Source organism: Lampetra fluviatilis, chromosome 50 (assembly GCF_964198595.1).
Source record: "Lampetra fluviatilis chromosome 50, kcLamFluv1.1, whole genome shotgun sequence".
NCBI classification, from domain to species: domain Eukaryota; kingdom Metazoa; phylum Chordata; class Hyperoartia; order Petromyzontiformes; family Petromyzontidae; genus Lampetra; species Lampetra fluviatilis.
Genome location: NC_136324.1, coordinates 64,060 through 90,685, shown reverse-complemented (window position 1 = coordinate 90,685; position 26,626 = coordinate 64,060). Strand labels below are relative to the sequence as shown.

The following is a 26,626-nucleotide window of genomic DNA, read 5'->3' as shown; positions in this document are numbered from 1 at the left end:
TTGGCCCCCTACGTTCCCATACTCATGATACTCGAATTAGATGTTTTAAATGTCAATTTTAAGATGTATTGCCTTTTATCCCTCTGAGGGCATTTGCATTATCATAACCACTTGCAAAGAAAATTAACCGACTATTGTATGAACATTCACAATGCGTTTGCTGTTTGTAAGCAACTATAAGAAACACTACTTGGGGTAGTTTAAAGTAAACAAGAGTGAAGCTTTGATCTCGTGTTCTTCAAAGGACCAGAAACTGAACTTGAGATTCAGCAAAACATTGAACCAGGGAATGCTATTTCTTGCCATAAAAATTATGCATTTCATGCAATGGGTTTCTGCTGTTATGCTTATCTCTGTCGATCAACGCCTCTCTGATGCTGTATATCTATCTCATGGGAAAACATCAGTTATAGAGTTACTTGTAGCAAGTACATTTAAAATCCTGTTGGTAGGAATATTTCAGACTTAAAGAATGAGATGAAAGATGTGGGAATACACAAGCAATGGGAACGTAGTGATGAGGTTTAATTCTAAAGTATTTACACATTTCACGATAACATCTATACTCTTTGTATGGATTCCTGCAGTCACGAAAGCTTCAAATCAACAATAGCATCTACGCTCACACATACTGACTATTATGCCTAAGTAATGGAGCTCATTTTATGTCATTGTTTTTTGTGATTGATTTTGTTTATTTAGTTGATTATTTATTTGCAGCAAGCAACATTAACAACCCTGGAAAGAAGCTAAGAGAAGCCCTGTCTTCAATGGAAGCCTATGAGAAGCATTACATGGTATGGCTTAATATGAACGCATTGTGATGTACAATCATTATTACAATTGCCGATGAGCAAATCAGCCAGAATCCAGTGTGGGTCATGGGGGTTATCTGACCATACCCAAGCTTCTCAGATCTCAGAAGCTAAGCTAATCTGAACCTAGCTAGTGCTGGTGTGGGTGACCGCCATGCATACAACTGGTGCTGTGGGCACCTGTGGGGATTCTTTTCAGCAGAGGGCAGTGCAACAACATCCATTATTGTACTGTACTATTATCCACTGTATATGCTCCTCGCCCTCAGCAACCCACGTTGACCATCGTGTTGAAGGGTAGTCACAATTCCCTCGTGACCCGCACGGCATTGGAAGATTCTCATCCAACAGTGGATTGACAAGCATGGCTGTACTTGTAGATCATTAATACTGTGGAATGATGTTTTAATGAGGTGAAGTGTTGCGAATGAGCATGTGTCAATGTATGTCCTTTGAACCTTGTGATTTTTACAATGCTCACACACTCATCGCGAGTTATCTCAATTAGGATACTGCAGCAAATGGATCTGCTGCCCGTTTGGTGCATGCCATGACTGTTGGCATTTAAGCAAGCGAGTATTGTCAGAGTTAGTATGCTAATAAAAAAACGAGGGCTGTGTGTGATTAAATATACATTCTGGGTATGACGCATTAGTATCGATCAAATTAACTGCATATAGCTCATTCACATGAGGCCATAGTTTCCATTTTTGTACACGGCTCCCTTTGCTTTGGGACCTTGTGTATTTCTCTATTATACTCTGCATGGCGCATACCGAATACTATATGCTTGACACTCCTACAGACTAAGTCCTGGCAGGCAATACCTCTAGAAAAACGCACCCGTGAAGGTTGGCGTGAGCACTGCATGTGACCGTGTGTGACTGCTGACAGGAGCTGTCGGAGATTGCAATGGGGACATACAAACACATTGGGAGGATTCGTTCAGCCCGACTGATAGGCACGGACCTGGCGGAGTATCACATGTGAGAGCCCACACTGCTCCATGCACGCAGTTCTGCACAGCAAACTCACGTGGCAGTATCTCCCATCATCTGTGCCTGTTTTGTTTTTTTCACTGCATTTTTTCGGGGGCAACTCGGGTTTGTACGATTAACACTCAACCATATGCCCTGCACCCTCTGCTTGAGTGCAGGGATATGTGGATCGTCTACATTGTGTGCGTGCTTACTGAGTCTGTGCCCCTTTGTGTATGTGTCCGTTGTATAGGAGAAAGGGGGAGCCGCAAAAAGCCGAGGCATTTTTGTATGATGCGCTGAAGACATACCGAGACGAAGGCTGGACGCTGCCCGTCACACACACACGCAAGCAGATTTCCACTTGCCAGAAGCAACTGGGAAACACCACCAAATATCCTCGGTCAAGGGATCCTACCTGCAGGACTTCATGTGTCTCATGTATTTCTCTATTATACTCTGCATGGCGCATACCGAATACTATATGCTTGACACTCCTACATCCATTGCTCTATAAGGGGGTGTTTGTAAGGCAGCAATAGGCTGCTGACTTATCTGCGCCGATTTTTTACTACTGCCTACTTAAGTGTGGGCTTTATTCAGATATCTTGATTGGCAGCTTTTGTGACACACAAGCAACCATCTTCAGGTGAGACAGAGAGAGACAGGCTGCTGAAACAAGTCCTTATATTTAGAGCCGAGAGGGGGGGACGAGAGATTGTGCCTCAGCGAGTGGGAAAGCCACCTCCTCAGCTCGTCATCGTCGTGGAGGTCATCCTCCCTTTCCCCCCCCATCTCGGTTCCCATCTTTGGATTTCCCACTCGCTGAGGCACAATCTCTTGCCCCCCCCCTCCCCCCCCCTCTCGGCTCTAAATATAAGGACTTGTTTCAGCAGCCTGTCTCTCTCTGTCTCACCTGAAGACGGTTGCTTGTGTGGCGATCAAAACGATTATTACTTTTCTACCTACGTGACTTTACCGAAAGATCCAAAGAGTATTTATTCAGATACTTCGACACACAAAATTTGCCTTGGACATAAAAAAAAATCTTAATTGAAAAGCAGTTGGACATATTCCAAGCAGGATTTTTCTAAACAGCTATGATGTCCATTTATTTAGTAAAGCCTCACTGAGTGTTATCAGTTTTGTCTGACTGTTAACACAATTCCAAATGGAAGTGTTTTTTTTCTACTTTCACGTTTAAAAATGAGAAGCTAAAATGTAACTTAATGTGTTTTATGCAACTGGTCTCATGGCTATTTGTAGCCCTGTCATTGAGGGCATAATTCTTAACAGACACTGCTGCACATACCTGGAGATGTGCAGCCTCTTGGCCAGTGATCTGAACCTGCCTGTGGATGAGAGGGAGTCTTACTTCAAGGAGATCCTGGGGTCCAGTGGTGCAGAGGACCATGGTGAGTTCAGACGTCTGTGCGTGCGGTGGGCTTCGCACCCAAGTGTTTGCCTCGGGGTCTCGCCAGATTGCACATGGTCAAACGCATCTCACAGATTCTTATATTTCAGCCAATAACCTTGTCAGGATACCTGTAAAATGATACATGTAACTTTTTTAAGCGCAATCTGGGACGTGCTACTCCAGACTGGCCACTAGGCTGTGCTCCTTCATACTCTGAAAATCGTGATGAGCCCCATGTAACTCGTGGAAAATAAACGTCCTCAGAGCTGGGGTCGGCCAAATTAAGTGGTTATTTTATGATTGTTTTTGCTGTCATTGTCCAAGACCATTGCAATGCAGAGTCGGGTTTAGTTGTGGGTAGTTGAACCTAGATTTGAACGTCGGATCTCAGACTTGCTGGCTCGGTGATCTGACAACGCCATTCTAAGCCCCTATGAGATGCGTCACGAGACACATCAAGTGCCTTGGCTTGAATTCATGACTTTATTAGTGCTGGACTCGGTGGCTATAACACATCTACTTGGCCTGGCTCTCTTTTAAACTGCCATTTTTACTTCAAAACTATTTTGTTTCAAAGGGAGATGATTACTATATTCGGGTAGAGGAATGTACACATACACGGTGTTTATTTCTCTTTACGCCGAGGGGCTACACGATTAGTGAGCCCATTGTAATAATCTTTGTCTCAACAGAAAGCTGGGTGCTTTCTTTCAGAACTGAACTTTCCACCAACCAGTTATATTTCGCACCTCCAATTAGCCCAGTTGGCTATGTACTGTGCGAATAAAATGCTATATACATACGTATTAAAACAAATAAAATGAAACACTTCCATTTAGATGTAAGGGGCAAAGTAGTTGCATCAATAACTAATCGACATTGTGTCGAGCGAGAGAAACGTCGCAGTCAGCCCCATTTGTCTGCCTTGCTGTCGTTTCGGGCGGCGCAGGCGAGATCCTCCTGCCTCTGGAGCCGGTGCTGCAGCTGTCGAGCGTGCGCTTTACCCCGGCGTCTGCGCTCGTCAACCTCAACGGCACGCTCGTGCTGCAGCTGGTGCTCGTCAGCCGGCTTCCGGCCAGTGCCAACTCCACCGCCATTTCCATAGCGCTCGCTCATGAACCGCGGCCTGGCCCCGCAGCCGCCGCCACCACCGGGGCTACCGGCGGCACGCCCCGTTACCCGGATGGGCGAGTCGTGTTCCCGGGAAACGCGGCGACGGACTTGCCCGTGCGCCGGCAGCTCCCGGCATTGATCGACGTGTGCGAGCTCAGGGAGAAAGGCCCACAGGTGCGTTCGTGTGGCACCGCCTGCCGGGAAGTCGGTGTTGCAGGGTGTTAGTAGAGACCCGCTTTGTTGTTGGATGGAGTGAGCTGTGGTGTGCTGGTGTCGTAGCTCACACGCCAAATAATACCCCCAATTAAGTTATCAGCTAACAGGAAGGTAGTTGTACGGGCCTTTCCCATCATTGCTAGGTTTCTAATAATTAAGAACTAAGGATGATGACTTCTTATGAATAAAGTGATCCTGTCTCATCTTTTATAGCTCTTACATTTGATCCTACTGCATCCATTTACTTAGTTTATTATGTCTGTGGCCCAGAGTTCTCAGCAGGCTAGTCAATCTGAAGAGAGTATGAACACCCTTGGCCCCTCGATCCTTGTTTGAGAAATGCTAGAGTAAAAAAATAACACTTGAACTTAGCCTGGTTTCTTGTTGACCGCAACTCATGAGAGCCGTCTTGTCGCTGCCCATAGGCGGATGCCCCACTGGCGTCGAGCGGCGTGGTATGCCGCAACTCGCACATGCTGCTGCGCCGTCAGGACTCCAACACGTCCTCAGGCCGCGGCGCTGATGTTACGAGGGAAGAGGCATCGCGCTCGCTCAGGGCCGCCGGCGTGCAGCTGAGGCCTGGAAAAAACACCGTCACCCTCTCTGCCGTGGTGAGAGCAAAAGCGCCATCGTGGAGGTCCTCTACAGAGTGGCTCGCTCCAGACTCATTTAGGGCCGATCAAGCATTGGGGTGGACACGGTTTGTGGGGAAGTTTGTGTTGCCACCGAGTGCTTCCCTCCCTTCCTCCCTGCGTTCCTGCAGGTCACAGAGCCTGGCTCGTTCACACTAAGGCAGCTTTGCGTGCAGCTGGGCCGCGTGCATCTCCTGTCACGTCGCCTCTATCCTCCACTGCAGTACGACGTCTATTCACAGGAGCCGCAACTCAACCTGCTGCCCTCGCACGGTGCTGCCACACACACGCACGCGCAACACCAGCCACCGGTCGCCATTAAGTGACGGTGACTTCACACCGTTCGTGCCGTGAAAGGCAGCCGGGTGTAATGATGGCCTCACTACTACCTCGTGCGCTATGCTGGCCTTAATAGGTGCTCACAGTCCTTGCTCCAAAAATCTGCGAAAGGCGATGCAGATGTTCTTTGTTTTTATCAATGCTTGTGTGCATATGTTTGTTGGTGCACGATGAACAGAGCCACTGCTAGCGGGTGTGCCTCAAGAGCTGACTGTGACCGTGAACACCGGCTGCTACTCTGTGCGTGGGGGTGACGCCTTGCAGCTCAGCCTCCCAGCCGGGCTGCTCATCCTTAACTCTGGCAAGAACACGGCACGCATCAGCACCGATACTGGCGGTAAGGGTTTTGGTGGATTGCGATATGCCACGCGTGTTTGATTTATTGCACTGCCACAGCTGCACAACATTTGATACTGCTCAAAGGATTCCAAAGAGATGACTGTGTACGTGCGTTTGTACCAGGAGGCAGCCCAACCTACTAATGGGGTCACATGACACTCACCTGACCCTCACCTCCTCATACCAGATGTGCTCGGCAGACACACATACTAGACACTCACCACATACTCACCACTAACTAGACACTGGGTGCACTCGGCACACACTTACCAGACACTCACCGATCACGTGATACCATTCACCAGACGAACGTCCACCAGTCACTTTTTCTGACTTGGTACTAAACACTCACCAGATACTTAATAGACACCTGACCACTCACCTGACACTCATCACTCACCTGCTATTCTACTCTTACCAGACACTCTTTGGTTCTTTCGGTAAAGTCACGTAGGTAGAAAAATAATAGATCACGACGTTTCGGTCGCAACACAAGCAATCGTCATCAGGTGGGACAACCGCAGCAAGAAAAAACTGCTGAAGTAGGCGAGAGATCTGCCGTGGCACAAGGTTATATACTGCCGACAATGGTTTTGCCACCAAGTACTAAGTCATGTTTTGCAGAGGGGTCAAATACTTATTTCCCTCATTAAAATGCAAATAAATTTATTACATTTTTGACATGCGTTTTTCTGGATTTTTTGTTGTTGTTATTCTGTCTCTCACTGTTCAAGTAAACCTACCATTAAAATTATAGACTGATCATTTCTTTGTCAGTGGGAAAACGTACAAAATCAGCAGGGGATCAAATACTTTTTTTCCCTCACTGGTTGTATGGCAAAGTGATGGTATTGCTTCCGACTCTCTGTGTGTCTTTCTCTCTCTCTCTGTTCATCTCTCTCTGATCTCTCCTCCAGTGACCCGGGTGCTGCCATGTGGTCCACTTTCTGCCCCGCCTCCTTCCCCCCCCTTCTGCCGAGGCCTACTATACACTACACTATACACTACACACTACACTATACACTACACTATACACTACTATATAACCTCGTGCCACGGCAGATCTCTCGCCTACTTCAGCAGTTGTTTCTTGCTGCGGTTGTCCCACCTGATGACGATTGCTTGTGTTGTGATCGGAACGTCGTGATCTATTATTTTTTCTACCTACGGGACTTTACCGAAAGAACCAAAGAGTATGGATTCCTACAGTCACGAAAGCTTCAAATCAAGATCTTACCAGACACTCACCACTCACATATTACTGACAAACGTAGTATCATCAGTACCACAGGCTGTACGACAATGCAGTACTATATAATAAGTGGCGTGCACAGAGTGCAGTAGTGTGATTCATCCAAAGATTTGTGATTGGTCATGGTTTATTTGACTTGTCAGAAGTCTTAGGTTGTACTTGAGTCAAAATGTAATACTGTCCTCCCGTCATCCCACGGCAGAGGAGCTCCCGGATGCCGTGTTCACAGTGTCTCCCTCGGAGCGCATTGTGAGCGTCAACCTCCCCGCCACGCCGTGCTACCACACTCTGCGCTTCAGCCTGCGCGTCGCCTGCGCACTGCCGCTCGCCGCGGCTGGCGGAGCAGACGGGCAAAATGGAGCACCGGCGGATAAAGTGGAGTCACGAAAGGCTGTCGTCGAAGCAGACGTTCTTGATCAGAAGGCAAGCCGGCGTGTCAATCGTACCTGTGGATGGCTGCGAGGGTTTTAGGGTGGTGTTATGGTTCACACATTGGACTGAGGTCATGAACAAATTGCGTACGTGACAAACAACACATGTTATGGAGTTATGATACACATGTTATGGAGTTATGATACACATGTTATGGAGTTATGATACACATGTTATGGAGTTATAATACACATGTTATGGAGTAGTGGGGCCACCATCACACATGCCTGGCCACCTTTGTCTCATCACTGCTCGTGTTCCTGATGGGTGAATTCGTCATAAACATTGTCACAATAAACATTAAATTAAATGCAAGAAAATTCCAGATATCTATTAATATAGAAACCTTCCCAGTAATGCAGTGAATGTGGTATGCTGTTGGGCTGTATGTATTGTATCCGTGTTCAATCAAGTCTAGGCTGAAATGTTGCTAATTGACAATCTCCTCCCTGGCAGATCTCTATTGACAGTCCTTGGTCCATCTACTCCACGATCGTTCCCCTGGCATTCAAAGTTCCCTTCCGTACGCGGCACTCTCTGCTCACGGCTGGGGAGAGGTCAGTGGAGGCCATGAGCTCACTTTGCACAGCACCACCATAAAGAGAAATCAACCCTGGTATTAGTAATAAAAATACCCTGCTTCTATCTATTCCTAGCCCTACCATTACTCATGTGTTTAATCCTGTCCCTTTGGTTCTTATCATAACCAAAATGTTCGCTCTAACCCTTGCCAAAATGTGTCCCTAAGCCCTAGTCCATGGTTCTAAACTGAGTGAAGACTAGAACTCTAATTCTGTAATTAACTCCAGCCCCAGTCTTAGCCCTTAGATCTGGTCTTTCTCAACCGATATCTTAACCCTAGTCCTAGCCATAGGTTTAATCCTAATTCTTTCTCTTGTCCCATCCTATCTGTACTCGAATGTCTAACCCTTGGAAGTGTCGGTGTGTTTAACCGCATTCCTAACCTTGTTCTATCCCTACTGCTACCGCTATGATCAACCTTGACCTTTTCTTACCTCTTACCCAATTCCTAACTCTATCTGTAATTATACGTCTAGCCCTCGCCCTATATTGAGCTCTAACCCTAGGCTACACAAGATTGTTTCCAATAGGGAATTCTAGCTAAGAATTCACCAGTGGCTGTGCAAAATAAGAGCACACCAAATACGATATTTGAATGGTCACTGATGGCTCAAACAGCTCAGCTTGTTGCATCTAATTATTGTGTCTGCTTTTTTTGCTTTTGTGGTTTAAATATGAACAGAAAGTTTGTGCAGGTGTGCCTGAGCAACACGACTGAGGTCGCGTTCGTGTTGCGCGACCATCATCTGGGCGATGTGACGACTCCTGATGGTGATGGCGGCTGCCAGAGTGCCCAGCTGAAACCGCTCAACCCACTGAGCCACAATGTAAAGGGGGCTTTATAAACCCACTGAGCCACAATGTAAAGGGTGCTTTATAGATCCACTGAGCCACAATGTAAAGGGGGCTTTATAAACCCACTGAGCCACAATGTAAATGGGGCTTTATAGATCCACTGAGCCACAATGTAAAGGGTGCTTTATAGATCCACTGAGCCACAATGTAAAGGGTGCTTTATAGATCCACTGAGCCACAATGTAAAGGGTGCTTTATAGATCCACTGAGCCACAATGTAAAGGGGGCTTTATAGATCCACTGAGCCACAATGTAAAGGGGGCTTTATAAACCCACTGAGCCACAATGTAAAGGGGGCTTTATACATCCAAAATAGAACAGAATCTGAACGCCACACAGCACCACTGTGTTACATTTGTTCTGTGCTGTTCAACTGTGCTTCTTTAGTCCGTTCGCGCTGCAAGACTTTGTTTAGACTAATGTGAGACGTAATAATAAGTAAGGCCATCCCAAAAGCAGTCTTGTCCATCAGCCATCGTCCCTCCCAAGTCTTCTTCCTTTTAACAATCAATATTACGTCTCTGATTTTCATGTTCTCCAATCCATGTGTTTTTCTTTATCGCTCAATGTATTCCAAGCATGCATCCACACACATTTGGCACATGTAGCACCTATAGTAAAGATTTTTAAGCTTTTAGAATTTATTCAACTGATTCCACACCATGGAGATGAACATGACCCACATTTCTTTGATCGGGGAGATGCTTGCTGCCTTTGGTGTTAGGACAGGCAGTCCCTGAAGCTCCTTTGCTCAGTTGTGACGTCGACGTTGGGGACTTAACAAAGCCTCCTCTCTCGTTCCTGCAGGTTGTCCTGGGCGTGCAGAACATGTGGTTCGTCTGGGAGCTTTTGCCGACATCTCCAGCCGCACCACTGCGATGCCACTTCTCTGTGGGTTTCTGGCCGGAGGAGGGAGCCCCAGGCAACCCGTCTGCTGGCCATCCGAGCCCTGACAGTCCCCTTGAAGACGTGGACAACAGCGCCCCCGGGGGCCCTCCTGGTCCCACCGCCGCATCCGCTGAACCCAGCAGGCACCGCTACGAGTTCACGCTCAGCGACTTTAAGGTGAGACGGAGGCTATGTCTGGATTGTGTAGAGCCTTAGGCAAGATACCACTATTGAGAATTCATATTCGAGTCCGGTTTATATTTTAAATGTGTTTTCAACAGCAAGAGGCACAGGGAATGCAAGAACCAGGGTACGTGACATCCAGACGACAATCAAAACAAGTCGAATAACATTGAGATGTCCCCACGTTATGAGCTAGGAAACAAGAGACGAGTAATAGACACGAAAAAGGACTCAAACAGAAGAATAGAAAGAGCTAGGAAAAAGATAATAGAGGGACAGTATGTACACAATACGGTGAAGGGTTGTCAAGTCAGGAACTAGTCAATATAAGTAATATTTAAAAAACTTTTTTTAAAACACGCTTTAATTAATGTACCGTACTAGCAATGGAAGAACTCCACGACTCCAGGAAGTGGCCCCGAAGCTTGCCATAGCGTAAGGGGCCGTGGTGATTTACAGCCAACGTCAGTTGAGCGTGGACAATTAGACCCAAGCCGAAACATAACATATAAAAAATAAAGCTTAACATTTTTTTTTTAATCTCCATATATATAAAAGGGAAATGTGTGATTATGTGCGTCTGTTCAAAATGTTTAGCGTACTTCCCGACATGCAACAAACTTGAAATTTGCCATGTGGGTACTTTCCAGACTGTACACCATGCACAAATTATAAAAATAGACTTTTGTATTTTTTTTGGGGGGGGGTGGGGGGCGCAATAATGTATATATTTTGCACGGCAAGTGAGCTGTGACGTCACATCTGTCACGTGACCCGTGTGAGGAAGCGTAACGGAGTGTGCCTGCTGATCGCGGGTAAAGTGAAATACAAATGTGTTGCAGGTCTAAGGCGTTCTTCGCGCATCTTTGGTTATTATTTGAGTCGTTTACTGCCGTACGCACCCTGAAAGTTGGGTGTCTGCAGCAAACGCGTGTATGTGTACCTATGGACGCACACGCGCGTGTGGGGGGAGCGGTAGTGTAGTGGTTAGCGTGCTGCGCTACGAACCCGGCGACCCGAGTTCGATTCCCGCTCACGGCCACCACCGGTGACGATTATTTGAACCAGTCCTGGGCCTCCCCTAGGTCGACTCAGCCTCAAACGAGTAACTGCTGTGGTGTGTGAACATCGCTACTGGGGAGACAAAGGCGGCCGGGCGTGGTGAATCCAAGTCCCGGCCAAAGCCGGGTAGTAAAGCTCGTGATAGAATATAGTATTGTCATCAGTATGACATAAGTATACCAAGTTTGCAGTCGATGCCACATTGGGAAGTCGATAAAAATTGAGTTACAAGATTTGAGGATACGACAACAGAGTGAGTTAATAAGGAGACCAAATAGTATCATTAACTAAAAGTGACCACTAACACTTTTTGTATATTTTAAATAACTCCTTATAATGGAATTGGCCAGTGCACTACCCTCCTGAAATGGTCTTCAGAAGTTAGGGATTTATTTGTAAAAAAAATGTAAATAAATTTCTACAGTGAAATATCATTTAGGCCTACTGGTCTATGGGATGTTCTGATAAATATTTCGAAGTCCATGTATTTTAATTGGCACACTTTGATGAACAGATATTGGTAATTAAAATGTCAGTGGCTTCTCATCTTTTTATCTAAACTGCAAACACGTGATTCTCAAACGGCTCTCACCCAGCTAAACAAATTACAATTATAAATTAATTACTAGGTTGCTTCTCAAATGGCTAAATTAATTTGCAAGCGTTATAACCAGATAAAAGCTCATTGGGGCAAGCTTTCTTTCCCAGGGAGATTGTGAATAAAACACAAAGCAAGTTAAACAGAAGGGGCATTAAAAAAATTATCCTTCACAAATTATAATTTAGTAGTAGGTTGCCTTGAGGCTGCATCTAGCCGTTTGTTGGAATAGATGTCCATGTAAGGAATCAAAGATGTATGTAGAACTTATTTAGCACCATACGAAGCCAACTATGCTAATCGGAGGTACGATGGGTTGGGGGTGCCAACGCTGTTGTCATCAGTCAAAATCATCGTCCCTGTTGTCCAGCAATGATAAATCACGTGTAATGCACAATTCATAAGAATTCTCAATGCACGTCTAAATGCACATTTGCATACATACGCTGACTGGTTACATACCTCTAAAGATGATTCGAGTAGATTTTAGACAAAATAAAATGTAATCGATACCTAACAGGATGCTTTATTTATATTGTTAGATTAACCTTGAACGTCCATATTTTCAATTTCAACTGTTAAGTGCTCATTTCTTGTCAACTGAACTTAAACAGTCTCCTGGGGTGTAGACATCCGACGTCTCATGGACACTGGGCCTGCTGCTAGACATGCAGGCGAGTAGTGGAGGACGGTTAACTTAGCTTAAAGCTCTCTTACCACAGGGCTGTGCCAAGCCAACCCGGTGTGGGTCAGCAAGCAACGGGTTGTTTTTCCACTGCAGAAGCCATTCCACCGACATCAACTGACACGCAATGAACAAGTTGAGTCACATGTAGATGACGCTGTTCTCTCACCGAGTCATAACTGATATCACATGCAACATACACATCGCTAGCCCTGCCCTAGCACTCAATAGGTCCCATTCAGATACAGACATTCTGCGAGGCAAGCAGGTTACTGTTGGGTTCCGGCTCGGCATGGCCAGTAGCCGGTGAAATACCATCTGTACCACGAGGGCCTCGCTGCTGCTCGGCTCGAGTGTGCCAGTGGGAAGTGTTACAATGCTGTTTGTAGGTATCTCACACCGTCCCCTATGCACCACAGACTCTGTACGTGGTTCTATCTGAAGTGCGGCCACCTACTGGCTTTGACGCATGCCGTATGGGCGAACTGTGCTCACTGGATGTGAGCATTACGCGGCTGCAGAGAGGAGGCGCTGCCACCGATGAGGAGACCCCCCCGAGCAGCCAGCTGTTCTACCAAGGTGAGCGACGCAGCTATCAGGGATACTTTGTTCGATTGAAGCTCTTTGAATTGAAAAGGGCATTTGTTTAAAAAGTCTAACTCTGCTGATGAGGCCCAAAATGTCAAAACCTGTGCAGTTCTCATCCTTAACTGCTGGCGGATATTGGTCTGGAAAGCCATGACTAAATATTAATGCATTTATATTTGGGGACATGGAACAGGTCTGTTTATATATGAAGCTTATTGAAGGATGCAACTCAAATACGTGAGGAAAATCATGCATATTACATGGATTATAAGAAAAAGCATGTCTTTGGAATTATTTCATTAGCACAGAATACGACGAATAGCTGTCAGGGCAAAATGCTTTTGCATATTTGCAGTCCTTTCTCTTAATTATCTCCAAAGTTTTGGGCATTTGCTCAACCCAGGATAAGCCTGGAGTTCACCCACTTGGAAGTGGGATGAGTGTATTGCAATTAAATTTGAGTTTGATTTGTTACATGGATCCCATTTAGAAAGTTACCCAGCTATTTTAAAAGTTAGATCTGTGGTGCATGTGTACAGCAACAACATAAACATCAATATTGCAGAGAACAGTACAGGGTCCTTAAGGAATATTGCACAACTAATCATGTATTTGATGGCCATAAACGAAACACCTGAAAAATAAAAAAGCTGCAAGAGGTGCCAGAAAAAGTTAGGTACATGTACAGATAAGCTGTGTATTTTAGTCCGTGACAAACACATGCAAATAAAACGAAACTGCATCTAACATTATACATCTGGTCACAGCCATCTACACCAGCAGCAGGGTCAGTGCCAGTGTGAGGCAGTACAGCCAAGTAGTTTTGAAGAACTGGCGTCGGGATTGAGTTTAATTTGTCCTCCTTGATCCACCTCTCCCTGCTGCCCGCCGGCAGTGGCTGACAACTGCAGCAATTGGGCCGTGTGCGGCAAGAGCTCGGGGCTGGTTCAGCCCGCGCCCGGGCCAGGCACCACCCACTCCCTGCAGCTGCAGCTCATGCCGCTGTTTGCAGGGAAGCTGCCCCTGCCCGATGTGAGGCTGGCGCGGTTGCTGCCATCGCAGGATGCACCCGGCCCTCCCTCTCTGCACCCAGACAATGGTGAGGCCAGCCCTGATGCTAACACGACCGTTGGAACCCCTTTTGTCAGAATCAGACTATTTATACTGGAGGAATACAATGAGCTATGAAGCTCTTTATAAACATGTCCAGTAGTTTTAGATGTCCAGTAGTGTTCCCAACCATAACCCTAATAGTGTCCTCAAAATACTGGGTAAATCTGTGGCTCATTATAGCAAATCAACTCCTGATGGCAAAATAAAATGCAACCTACAGTAATTCCATCTAACAGATGAAAAAATGTATGATGCACAGTGTGTCTGTTCATTGTCCTGCTCTATAAAGAACAATTTGGCTTTGAGTTGCTCTAAAAAACAAGGCCGTACACAATATACATGCGGTGTGGTAATGTCTAGGAGAGATGCCAGCTGTGATCAGAGGACCAATTCAAGGCGCAATTACTGTACGCCTTTTGCAGTCTCTAGATCTATTACAGAAAGTGTTAGAATTGGGTGTTACCCCAGAGGCAGTGCCAATCTGTTTCCACAGCGATCAGAAACAGCTCATCAACCTGAAACCCCAGACAGCACTTTACTGTTGAGGAATCACTTTTTACTTCTACAGTAAAACCTTGGATTGCGAGCATAATTTGTTCCGGAAACGTGTTTATAAGCCAAAGCACTCGTATATCAGTTGTGATCACGTGACGCTCAGCAAAGCGTAGACGTACTACTCATATTGCAAGACCTCGCTCGTTAATCAAATTAATATTAATTTTAAAAATTGCTCGTCTTGCAAAACACTCGCAGACCAAGTTACTCGCAATCCAAGGTTTTACTGTATTAGTATTCAACAACTTTAAGTGGCTGCATACAAAATAACAAAACCCATGCACTGTCCTCTCCATCCATGCCCAGTGCCAGATGGAGAGGGCGAACACGACGACGCGGGTGGAGCATCGGCGTTGCCCAGCGACACGGACAGTGTGCGCAGCCGGTGGTCTGGGGGCAGCGCGGGTAGTGGTGGAGCGGCTGGGCTGGGCAGCTCCTTCCCGCTCGTGCCCCGGTTGCAACAATTTGCAGCAGGGCAGGTTTACCACGCCAGCCGTGCTGCACAAGTGCTGGTGCTGCCGGCACATGACCACAGCCTCCTGGACGTCACAGCACCATGACGAGCGCTCCAATGCCGCTCCCAGTTTGTGCGGTTAAGTCTCTCAATGGGAGATAAACGATTCCACTGGCACAAGCCAGGATGAGAGTCACGGTATGGGTCGTCTTATACCAATTGTTTGTCATGCTGATCTGTAAACAATCCCTTGATACGCTGGCTTTGTCTCGATCTGGCTTGGGACCAAACAGGGCAAAGGGGATGGGGCTAATGGTTAGAGCGTCACCACACCATTTGTATGTAGACCTTTTTTCAGCCAACCGTGCTAATTGGTGGTGTGAAACATCTCGACAGGATTGTCATTGAACCACATTTTGCTCGTCTCTAGATGCAACTTCAGTGTGATACCAAGGCTACCACGGCTACCACTTTAAATACATGGCTCCGCCTGAGCTGGACTGGGGCAAGCTCAGCCCTGATGAGGCCAAGGTTGTACAGTGGAAGTAATTTTCAGTTGTCAGATGGCTCAATACCATTTCTGATCCTGTGTTTGAATCTGGAATTTCTGAGATCTAACTGGATTCTCAAGTTTAGTAAATGGTCACAGCCTAATAACCAATGATTGGACATGAGGTTTTTGCACTTAATTTGGTTTGTTGCATTTCATAAAAAAAAAAGTACATGCAACACTTTGCAGGGCATATTGTGGGGCCTTAAATGTGTAAAGGTGTAAGTGACGAAGTATATTTGGGACACCCTGATTCTATTTTTTAGGCCTTTCGGTAAAGTCACGTAGGTTCAAAGGAAACAAACGACTTTTCGATCGCAACACAAGCAGTCGTCATCAGGAAAAGGGAGTTAGCTTCTAAAGGCAAACTGTTAATAAAGGTTTGAATGAGCGTAGGCCAAATGTCAGCAGCATGGACAGGGCAGCTGTTAATGTAAGTGGTGGACGGCGATCGCGATGGTGGTGGTTTTCCACACTTGGGCTGCCACCACGGCAGGCAGGCTGAGGTGGCTATGTTAGTGTGAGAGATGTTAATGTGAGAGATTAGCACGTTAATGGCAGATTGCAGAGCCGCAACCTCTTGGTCGGTGCGTGAAGGTGGCGGAGACATTTTAACCAGTTAATGTAAAATCAGAGCCTAAAAAATAACTAATCGGAAGGTAGGACGGGATCACATCCAGTTATGACTTACATTGGTTGATAACATCCCTCCAATGATTGCTCAGTTTGTACCCATCTTCTTGGTTGAAATTGTCTATATGGATGGCTTCATGAACGAATCTTGTTGATAGCCAAGAATATGAATTCCTGCAGTCACGAAAGCTTCAAGTTAGAACAGTGGCCAAAAAACAGGACTTGGATTCAACGTCTTCACTGAGAAGTGTTTTCACCTCATGGCAATACCATAAAACATTATACTGTGTTAATGGTCAGCTTATAATATAGGCCTGCTCCCTTGGTGTCAGGATTCAATCATCAATCTGCTGTTGTGGCACATGTAGAACCTTGCCTCTAATGGCTGTAGGTCATGTGAACCAGTCGGTGTACATAGACTATTCAAGCTCCCTTTGCCAGGCCCAGGAGGTTCTCCAAGTGGATTTGCACGATTTAAGGCTGGGACATCCTTCAAGCTAATTGTGATGTAATGGAGCTGTATGGAAGAAGTTGCAGCCTAAATTCAGTTTCAAGCCCATTAAAAACAATTGAAAATTACTTTTGATCAAACTCTTTGGTTCTTTCGGTAAAGTCACGAAGGTGACTTAGGATATCCAACCAAAGCTTATTAAAGTTTAAAATAATCATGCTCATCACTTCCCTCCAAGCCCTTATAGCTACTTATGACAAAAGCTGTGCCACGCTATTCCTGGAACATCCTGTTACTCATGCAATACCTAGATCCAATGTCTTCCGAGTCAATATTTCCAAGCTATTCATTGGATGAAACTCACGGGTCATGCAGGGACAATTTTATCCATGGATGGGACTGAGGTTTAAGGGTATTCATGTTAAAGATCATTACAAATCTAGTGTGGATGTGTATGGTGTAACAATCAGATTTTTTAAAGGCTTGTACACTGCATATTCACGAATGTACATTTTTTCTCGTGTCCCTATTTATCATGAGTGCATGCCTAAGAGGAAAGTGTTGGAGGATTGGATGTCAAGCACCGATTAATAACTGCTCATTCTACATTACTTTTGCAGTGGCACCGAGCACTTTAATGCCTCATTTAAGCGATCACTGATGAATGGATCAGGTTAACATTCATGTACAAGTGCTTTGGAAGTATCAAGTACTCACATACGTGCATGTTTAGTCAGATCTGAATGGGAAAAAACTCTGGAAATAAATAGCAAAATACTGGGTTTTCTTGATGTCCCACATTAATCCAGGAAAAATCGATGGGAGTGGCTTTGATTGGATGTAAGATCACAATAAAGGGTTCACACTTTGCAGAGGCAAGGAACGTGTCACCTGCTGTCTTTACTCATTCACCACCAATCAGGCATCTCCATTTCCTGCTGCCGAATCGGATGGTAGGCATGCGTTTTTACCAGCAGCCAGTTTCTCAACAATCAATGCTGAATTATTCATGTACACTAAATGTCTCCCCCCCCCTCACCCCCAAAGGGTGCACTCAATAAAACTGAAACTTCACATTTTTTTAAAAGCTTCAAAGCACTGTTTTGAGTTGGACAATTTAGTGATCACCATGAAATAAAAAGGCACACGAGGTCAGTTCATTGACTCAAGATGTATTAACAATACAGGTTGACCAAAACACCTCATATGAGGACACCGTACTGCTTCAGCACCGCTGTGTACGCGCAGATCTTTTTCTCCACGTTCTTTTCAGCTTTTTTGCGCAGCGTCTACATAAACACACAAAAACACACTTGCATTAAGCTGAGTCGACCATCAGAATCGAGTTTTACCATGGGCGTTTTTGGTAACGACATGTTTGCGCTCTCAACCCATGGGGTAGAATAGAAATTTCATTGCATGCTCCCATGCAGAGCCACTGCCTTCGAAGCATGCAGAATTTTGTTGCTAAAATGGTAATTGTTATTGCCCTTGCTCCACCTCAGAAATTAGGTTTCTATCACACTCAGTCAAACAATGTAGGTAAAAGTAAAACATCATCGATGGAGCGGGCATGGGCGCATTCACAAACTGATATTTAAAGGGGTAACACCACTTTCACCCTTGGCATTCATGTTAGACTTAAACTACTGCTCTGTACATGCACTATAATGGTTATGTCGTAGGGTGCAGCTCTCTATTGTGCATCACAACTGTCGTGTGGTTCTGTACGACTGTTGTGTACCGTCAAATAAAACGTACACGCTCTCATGAGTGGTGTGGTTAACGTGTGGTGCGGGGACTGTTGTGCATTGCGAACCACTGTTTTCTTCTTCGTTTCGTAGTGCAGCTTGGCTTTCTGCTTCCTCTTCTCCTCCAGGGTAGCAGTCACTGCCTGGTACTTCCAGCCCACTTCATGGGACAGGCGGCCCAGTACTGCAAACTACGCACCAAGCGCATGCCAAGCATACCAGGCAACACACTCACACCAGGCACACCACACACACACACAACACACCATACGCCAACCATGGGCAGGCACAAGCACACCACTCCAAACAAGCAGAACACATCAAACAATGCACAGGACACACCGTCACCACAGCACACAAGGTGAGTTTCGAAACATTAAGCAGTGGCCAAAATCTCAACTGTCATGAAACCATTAATAAGATACTTTTAGAAGTTCTTACTTGCTGGGAGTTATTAACATGGTGGTCTAACACCACCATGCAGCTTCTGTGATTGGGAGCCCTGGCTCAGATGGTAGTGCATGTAAGTGTAATTTCACTCTTGCTAAAGTCAAAGAAGTGTTAAGTTAGCATCACTGCCAGGGGCTCACAGATCCTCATCGAAGCTTCAACAGCACGGCACCAAGTGGGTGCGTGGGTGACTAATGGTCCGATTGTCAGCGCATGGTCACATTTAAGGCAACCATAAGCTTTGTCAACCTCATTACATCGCCTGGGGTGTAGAAACCGGCCACCAATGGTATTTCAATGTTCTACACACTCCTAGTCCCCCAACTCACAATTAACTGGAAATAATATCAACCATATCCACCCTTTAGATCTACATTGTACCATGCTTGCACTAGCTGAAGACATTTTGTAAAGATTTCAATCACTAATCTAATCAAACTTGGTATGCATTAAGATTTGTAAAGTTCAACACATGTAGCACAATGGTTGTGCTGCTGCTCACCTTGCGTGTGGGCTTCAGACGGACGACTTTGAGGGCAGCCGGAACAACCATGCGCTTCCTCTGTGCAGACAACCACAGTGTCACGTCACAATGCATCCACAATTGTTCCATGCCAGGTCACATTAGCCCATCAATAATCATATTAGTGCAATGCACAAGGCCACTAAGAGAAATACTATTCACATCAGTGTTAAGAATTTTATTTCAATTATATTCACCATGTTTGCAATGATTCACCCCCACAATGTGATCAATTGCTGAAACATGGCATCTATTTTTTGGCCTTGTGGCAACACTTGGAATTGACCATGGTATATGCTTAGTATTCGGACGAACGAGTGAATTCACTAAATGCCGCTTGAAAACATTTGACATACAATTTTGATTTAAAGCTTTCGTGACTGCAGGGATTCATCTTCTTGGTTCTTTCGGTAAAGTCACGTAGAAGGGAAGTAATAAAATAATAAAAATAAAACAATAAAATCAAATAATTCTCACGACGTTTCGGCTACAACGCAAGCAGCCGTCTTCAGGTGAAGAATGAGACACTGCCAAGCTAGGAGCTTATATATAAGCTGAGTTGGAGGTGGAAGAAGAAGAGAGCCTTAACAAAAGAATGTGCATATCAAGAGGAATTTAGCATATTCATGGAAAATACGTAGGAGGTGGGCGGGGGGGTTTCAAAGTCATATTATGCCCATGCATTATGCAGGATCAGCAGCACCAACGGGAGGGGGGGGTAGCATTAACATGCCCTCCCTTTGTTAATACCCCCCCTCACTTTGGTGCTGCTGATCCTACCTGCATAATGCATGGGCATAATATGACTTTGAAACCCCCCCGCCCACCTCCTACGTTTTTCCATGAATATGCTAAATTCCTCTTGATATGCACATTCTTTTGTTAAGGCTCTCTTCTTCTTCCACCTCCAACTCAGCTTATATATAAGCTCCTAGCTTGGCAGTCTCATTCTTCACCTGAAGACAGCTGCTTGCGTTGTAGCCGAAACGTCGTGAGAATTATTTGATTTTATTATGTTTTATTTTTATTATTTTATTACTTCCCTTCTACGTGACTTTACCGAAAGAACCAAGAAGATTTGACATACACGTTTGATTTTTAGAGAAATCCGAAAATCAACAGCATATTCCGAAAAAACATGAACTAGATACTCTTTGGGTCTTTCGGTAAAGTCATGTAGATAGAAAAATATTAACTAGAATTGTTGTATTCCTATACACAAGGACCCGTGGCATAAACGTAAAACCCAATTTAATCACTCTAACCATCCCCATTCACTGCAGAGAAAGCCAGGCTATGGTTTCAACTTATGTAACATTTAGCATCTTACAATACCAACCTCGCATGGAGCAATGTACATAAATCAGCAGAGTACTGCAGTAATATTCTATGCCATGGTGCGAGCTTCAGAAGCCAGATCCGTAATGGGCATTTTTTCATCACGTGTCAGGTTAGCAAAGGTTCTCATCATCAGCTGCAGCATCATGGCATTCTTCACAACTATCCGACGTTATCACGGGGGTCACAACATGTGGTCGTTCTGAGTAGGCACCTTGTCATAGGGCGGTGGGATCCCGTCAAACACCTTCAGGCGATCCAGTGCGGCCTGGCCCCGCTTGGTCTTGTGGGGCACCATGCCTGCATTGCACCAATCGCCGCACAGGAGTGTTAATAATGTATGAGCTGATCAACAATACTGCCGCAAACTCGGGAGGACACACATGCAGGACAAAAACTTACCAAGTCATCAGGACACTTAACCTTTGAGTTTTAAACTATTACGACAGATGTGGTTTTTACACCTTTGCATGGCCTATACAATGCCAAGGAAATCCAAGTGAGTTCATACACATTTCACATGCAGCAATGTACTAAAGTTTAAGAGGTAATACTTTTGAACGCAGTGGTTGCTAGCCTCAGAAGCCAGATCCGTAATGGGCAACTTTTCATCACGTGTCAGGTTAGCAAGGATCCTCATTGGCTGCAGCACTACGGCGTTCTTCACCACAATTACCTCAGATTCCGCACCTCCTATTAGCACGGTTGGCTACAGACGGTGTGAAAGAAGTTGACACAACACAACTAGCAAACAGCATTATATCACAGGGAGTGAGAGCCATAGGATTGTGGGATTCATCATATATCTCATGTTACCTGCTGGGAGCCATTTGAGGTAGAGTTTTTAAAAGGACAAACTCAAGAGCCTTATTCTTTTTTATATAGTTAAAGGTATTATTTAAATATTCCAATTTTGTCTATTGCTGTTTAAAGTCAGACTGTCAGATTCATGTTGGACCATTAAAGCCTGGCAGACTCCCCTATCTTGGTGGTACTAACATAAAAATGCCATCCAGCAAACATGTTTAACAATCCTGGTTCTTCAACCTCCACCTTACAGCAGGAAATTCGCTTTGTTAATTCACCCCAAAGAAAATCGCCATCAACTCTTCTATAAAAGGCCACTTTACAGGTAGGCTTGTTAACCACTTGGACGTCTCATCATACACGCGAGCAGACGGTGGTGCGGTGCCAATGAGCAGTGCAAGTATCGAGCAGTACCTCTCACGGTCCGCCAGAAGATGCGGCTAGGCGCACGGAAGTGGTACGGCCCACGCGACGGGTTGGTGTTCATGCGCTTGCGCAGGAAGGCCAGGTACTTCACTGTGGAGAAGAGGAAGAAACTGCATGCTACTCTAGAATCTGTTGCATCTTTGGACACTAGTTGTATCCATGACGTCTCATTGGATGGCTGTGTCAACTGCAGCAGCACTTTTCATGGCTATGCAATGCGTGAATGTGAAGGATGTCGGTTGTGTTGACATGTTTCTCTGAAGATCTTGTTCAGAATTAAATTCTGCTTTTCTCGGTTCATTTGTGGGATGTGTAATGCATTGTCGGCTTGCAATTTATCATGTTGAGATGTGTCGATTAAACAGACCACAAGGGCAGTTTCACGTAAATGTAGTACAGGCATGATTAAATCATGCTGAAAACAAGCCCAGGCTCAGATGGTAGTGCATGTAAAAGTAATTTCACGGTCGTGAAACTCAAAAAATATATTTGATCATCATCATTGCCAGGGACCCGTGTTGTTCCAGCAAGCTCAATTATCAACAAGTGCTTAAGGTTTGATCTTACCAAATCAGCAATATCATATAAACGGTTGTCTAGGATGCTGTGTCAATAACCACATGAATGTCCTCACTTACGCTTGTTCCTGTAGAAGTTGCCCGAAATGTTGATTCCCTCACATCGTACAACTACCACTTTGTGACCTGCACATCAGACACAAGTACAATTTAAGGACTACATTAAATCAGACAGAAATTCTTTTTTAGGAAATACCAAGGCAATATGCTGATATCAAACGTTCTATGCAGCCACACTAATCGCACCTGGAATGCAGAAATATTTGTTTTACTTAGTTTTCTTTAAGTAACTGCCAATCCTATCCAAGAACTAAAGGGTTCTGACCAATGGTATCACTAAGCTGTTAAGCAAGTTTAATGGTGATACACCAAGGGATTAATAATTATTAAAATGTGCGGTGTCCTTGGATGGACACATTCCTATGCATGACAACCAGCTCGCTTAAAATCAACAGCTGCATATATCCAGACCAAATATAATAGTCTGCATCCATGTGTTCGTGGAGCAGTGATTATTTTATTTATACGGCAGTGGACTAACTTTCAAAAGTTGGGTTACAAGTAGTGATCAGAAAACAATGGGTATCAATTGCCATGTCACAATGTATAGATGTTTACCACGAGGCATTCACTGAATCGGCGTATTAAAAATGTTAGGCTAATAAAATACCAAATAAAAATCAGACACACGATACTGTAAAGTACAAGGAAAAAAATCATTGAATAAAATTGTGATCCTGAATTATGACCAATGAATTTCATGGTACAGGTTAATCATTACACCTATATGGCCAATCGCTTTCGCCATGCTTTTTCATTCAACAGATCACCCATATAAACAGACCGATGTCCAACAAGGACTCTTCTCTCAGGGCATCAGGAAACATCTAGTTATAAATAATTTCACAACCACAAAACAAGTCGAACACACGTGAACTGAAGTGTTTCGCTGCTGTTCTGTGCCTTTGCTCCATCTCAGATAATAAGTTCCTATCATGCTTAAGTCAAACAATGTAGGTAAATTTAATGCATCATTGATGGAGCAACAGGTAAATGCGAAATTCGATGCTAAAAAGGCGATACTACATTCACCCTTAGCCTTGGAATATATCACATCCGAACAGCTACTCGTGTATACATAATGAAATGGCGTCCAGTGCCGAAATTATACGTGGTTGCTTATGACTTTATTGGGCCCTCCAACGAGTCGAATTAACAAAAAAGATACATCAGCTGCCTCGTTTTATTTTTAATTCAACAATCGCGTGCGTGTACATTACTCACCAATTAGGATCTGCTTGGCAACGATAGCCGACAGACGACCGAGCAGGTGACCCCGCCCGTCAATCAGAAGCACCTGGAAAGTATATCAATGCCCTCATTATGCCGTGTGCTTATGTGCGGCCCTGTTTATTCAGTGGAGAATCGCTGCATACGGATCAAGGGAATTATATGTCCATACTTAACCACGTTGGTCATTGCACGCATGGGGGCACTGTCTCCTGCTGCGCGATAACGTACTGTACTGTATATTAGACACTGTACATTTGTACGCACACGAGCGTTAAAGTCGCATCACTTTAATTAAACAATGGCAAGATACGGAGCTACAGCGTAATTCCAAATTGCATTTACCACGGTATTTCCTGTACATTTGTTTGACTCTTAAGGATTTCACGTGGTTATAAGTGAGATAAGAAACGTTACGTTTTTAATCGTGAGATTGAACAAATTCCCAACATGGTCTGATAAAAACGCAATGATACGAACATATAGCCGATGGCGCACACACATCACATTACCGCAGTGTGAAAGTAACTAAACTACTTAATTTTATTTCATACTCTTGATGCCAAGTGCCTTAAACCACATCACTATGCAGTTTACACGAGGGCTTCATTAATTTCCGTAAAGGCTGCGTGGCCATCGATTCCTATACTGCTTGACGATGAGACGCTAAAGACGCGCGCGAGATCATTAAACGCCGGCCACGCACGGCCGTGGTTGCCCAAATGAAACACGAGGCGAAGCGTCTCTGCCGCCTGGTCGGGCCCAAGGGCCCGAGCAGGCAGTGGGAATTCCACATCGCCAAGATGGTGACCCGCTTATACACGAAATCCCAGTTTGTAAGAATGCCATTACTCGGCTAGCGAGGATGTAAACCCGATGTAGTCAACGAGTCTTAAGCCGTTTAAACAATTCAGAACTTACAACTATAACCACCTCCAGGCGCTAGCACACTACAGACTACGGGCACGCAAGCTGTTACACGCGGTTACACGCGTTACCGTACACGCGATAGTGAGCGTCACCAAACACAACTATTCACCATGCTAGTTTACTGTGAATATTTTACAAACTATTTTAAAACAATGTAACCCTAAGGCCACGTGAGGGGCACGGAGCCTCGCCTCAACCAGGCCAAGGCCTCACATGCCATATCAATCACACAACTTTCGCGCAGTAATTAAAAACTAAACCACTAGATATAACTGCCACCAAATCTACGTGTTTACGAGAACATTACACGCCACAAACAACCAAAATAGAGCGAAGCAACAGCGTAACGACGAAGAAAGATTATCCCGCACGGAGCGCACCTTCTGAAAGCGGTCCGCCATGGTGGCAAAAGAGAGAGGCGCGGGGTTTCACAGGCTCACATGTAGGGGCTGGGAACGTGCGTCATTGCGTCACTTCCACCGTACGCTTGCAATGACGTCATTACGCAAACTGGCGTGCTCTTGCGCAACGTACAATGAACGCTTTTGATGGGTACGTCATCACGTACTCAAAATGAACATGACGTGGCAACGTTCACCGTTTGAAAGTAAATTTCGATTTAAAGCTTTCGTGACTGCAGTGATTCATCTTCTTGGTTCTTTCGATAAAGTCACGTAGAAGAGACATAATAAAATAATAAAACATAATAAAATACAATTCCCACGACGTTTCGGCCACAACGCAAGCAGCCGTCCTCAGGTGAAGAACAGGCCTGTCGGAAAGACTGTCGGAAAGACAGACCTGTTCTTCACCTGAGGACGGCTGCTTGCGTTGTGGCCGAAACGTCGTGAGAATTGTATTTTATTATGTTTAATTATTATTTAATTATGTCCCTTCTACGTCACTTTATCGAAAGAACCAAGAAGACGTCTGAAAGTAGCCAACGTAGGCAACGATTTTAGATTTTGACTTAAAACTTTCGTGACTGCAGGAATTAATATTCTTGGTTCTTTATTTCGGTAAAGTCACGAATATAGAAAAAATAAAAATGAAATGAAAAAAACGACGACGTTTCGATCACAACACCAGCGACAGGTTGCGAATTGGCCTTTCATGTCGATGAAGTTAAATGATTTGGTCACACTGCGTTGTCATTAAACCCACCACCACTCAACACAGCCAATTTGTAAGGTTTGTCAGCAAACAGAACGTGCCAATTTGTTAAGCCGATCGACTGAGCATCCCAACTACAGACAATTTCGTTCATACAACAGCGCATTGTCGTTTGCATCAATGGGGGCTAAGGTTGTTGACTTTCATGGAGGCGGTCCTTACGTGTTCAAGGTTCATGGCCAAAATTACCACAAGACAAGCCATCTTCAACCAACTAACGGTCAAGCAAGACAATACGCTAAACTTTATGTTGTCGACAGCACGCAAGCAACATAAATCCAAACGAATCATCCTGCCAACGCTCAGTGCAATCCACGGCTTCTGGATCAAATCGACCACTACGATCGAATCCACAATCGACTCGCCAACACACAGCCCACCATGCTTCGCGAAGTACAACGTCGGGCTGCACAGGAAGCAAATGCTGCAGGCGAGAGACGCGGGTTGTGAATTTGGTGTTTGGGCGAGATCGTCATTCAGATCGGCGTTGCTACAATGCACCAACTCCCAACGAGAACGCTTTGGTGTTTGTGAACAATGATGATGAGCCGCCCTTTGAATGTGACATTCGCGTGTATACGAAGAATCCAAACAACTCCCAACAGCCTTTCATTGATCTCAACATTCTGAG

General features: G+C 45.0%; 2 protein-coding genes and 6 non-coding genes across 8 annotated transcripts in view; 1 reads left to right on the top strand and 7 right to left on the bottom strand.

Moving 5' to 3' along the window:
• Positions 1–17,810, top strand: part of TRAPPC10 (trafficking protein particle complex subunit 10) — a 31,850-nt gene extending 14,040 nt beyond the window's left edge. The window contains exons 10-24 of the mRNA XM_078878156.1: positions 721–797; positions 1,710–1,801; positions 2,046–2,189; positions 3,104–3,207; positions 4,159–4,496; positions 4,964–5,149; positions 5,302–5,443; positions 5,688–5,846; positions 7,303–7,523; positions 7,989–8,089; positions 8,797–8,941; positions 9,777–10,034; positions 12,805–12,964; positions 13,869–14,072; positions 14,948–17,810. Coding sequence (XP_078734282.1) covers positions 721–797; positions 1,710–1,801; positions 2,046–2,189; positions 3,104–3,207; positions 4,159–4,496; positions 4,964–5,149; positions 5,302–5,443; positions 5,688–5,846; positions 7,303–7,523; positions 7,989–8,089; positions 8,797–8,941; positions 9,777–10,034; positions 12,805–12,964; positions 13,869–14,072; positions 14,948–15,201 — 2,585 coding nt within the window. The 3' untranslated portion in view covers positions 15,202–17,810. The remainder of the gene's footprint in view (positions 1–720; positions 798–1,709; positions 1,802–2,045; positions 2,190–3,103; positions 3,208–4,158; positions 4,497–4,963; positions 5,150–5,301; positions 5,444–5,687; positions 5,847–7,302; positions 7,524–7,988; positions 8,090–8,796; positions 8,942–9,776; positions 10,035–12,804; positions 12,965–13,868; positions 14,073–14,947) is intronic.
• A 75-nt stretch (positions 17,811–17,885) lies between these two features.
• Positions 17,886–25,302, bottom strand: RPL13A (ribosomal protein L13a). Its single transcript, XM_078878157.1, has 8 exons — positions 25,203–25,302; positions 23,887–23,959; positions 22,663–22,728; positions 22,013–22,114; positions 21,006–21,091; positions 19,433–19,492; positions 18,549–18,671; positions 17,886–18,018 (listed from the first exon to the last, which is right to left on the bottom strand). Exons 1-8 carry the CDS (start codon positions 25,221–25,223, stop codon positions 17,932–17,934), a joined length of 618 nt encoding a protein of 205 aa, XP_078734283.1. The 5' UTR covers positions 25,224–25,302; the 3' UTR covers positions 17,886–17,931.
• On the bottom strand, positions 18,224–18,297 carry LOC144948710 (small nucleolar RNA SNORD34). The gene has a single exon (XR_013640185.1). It is a non-coding gene; the product is annotated as a small nucleolar RNA SNORD34 (small nucleolar RNA).
• On the bottom strand, positions 18,982–19,063 carry LOC144948709 (small nucleolar RNA Z195/SNORD33/SNORD32 family). Its single transcript, XR_013640184.1, has one exon. It is a non-coding gene; the product is annotated as a small nucleolar RNA Z195/SNORD33/SNORD32 family (small nucleolar RNA).
• On the bottom strand, positions 20,857–20,929 carry LOC144948715 (small nucleolar RNA SNORD50). The gene has a single exon (XR_013640189.1). It is a non-coding gene; the product is annotated as a small nucleolar RNA SNORD50 (small nucleolar RNA).
• Positions 21,367–21,436, bottom strand: LOC144948716 (small nucleolar RNA SNORD50). The gene has a single exon (XR_013640190.1). It is a non-coding gene; the product is annotated as a small nucleolar RNA SNORD50 (small nucleolar RNA).
• On the bottom strand, positions 22,452–22,534 carry LOC144948708 (small nucleolar RNA Z195/SNORD33/SNORD32 family). The gene has a single exon (XR_013640183.1). It is a non-coding gene; the product is annotated as a small nucleolar RNA Z195/SNORD33/SNORD32 family (small nucleolar RNA).
• On the bottom strand, positions 23,571–23,645 carry LOC144948711 (small nucleolar RNA SNORD34). The gene has a single exon (XR_013640186.1). It is a non-coding gene; the product is annotated as a small nucleolar RNA SNORD34 (small nucleolar RNA).
• Positions 25,303–26,626: the final 1,324 nt, after the last annotated feature.

Excerpts from the sequence above, each read along its gene's own strand:
- RPL13A (XM_078878157.1), bottom strand. The coding sequence starts at position 25,223 with ATGGCGGACCGCTTTCAGAAG. Across the intron at positions 22,729-23,886 it reads TGCCAAGCAGATCCTAATTG|GTCACAAAGTGGTAGTTGTA; the intron begins GTGAGTAATGTA and ends TCTGATGTGCAG. Across the intron at positions 21,092-22,012 it reads CTTCTGGCGGACCGTGAGAG|GCATGGTGCCCCACAAGACC; the intron begins GTACTGCTCGAT and ends GGTGCAATGCAG.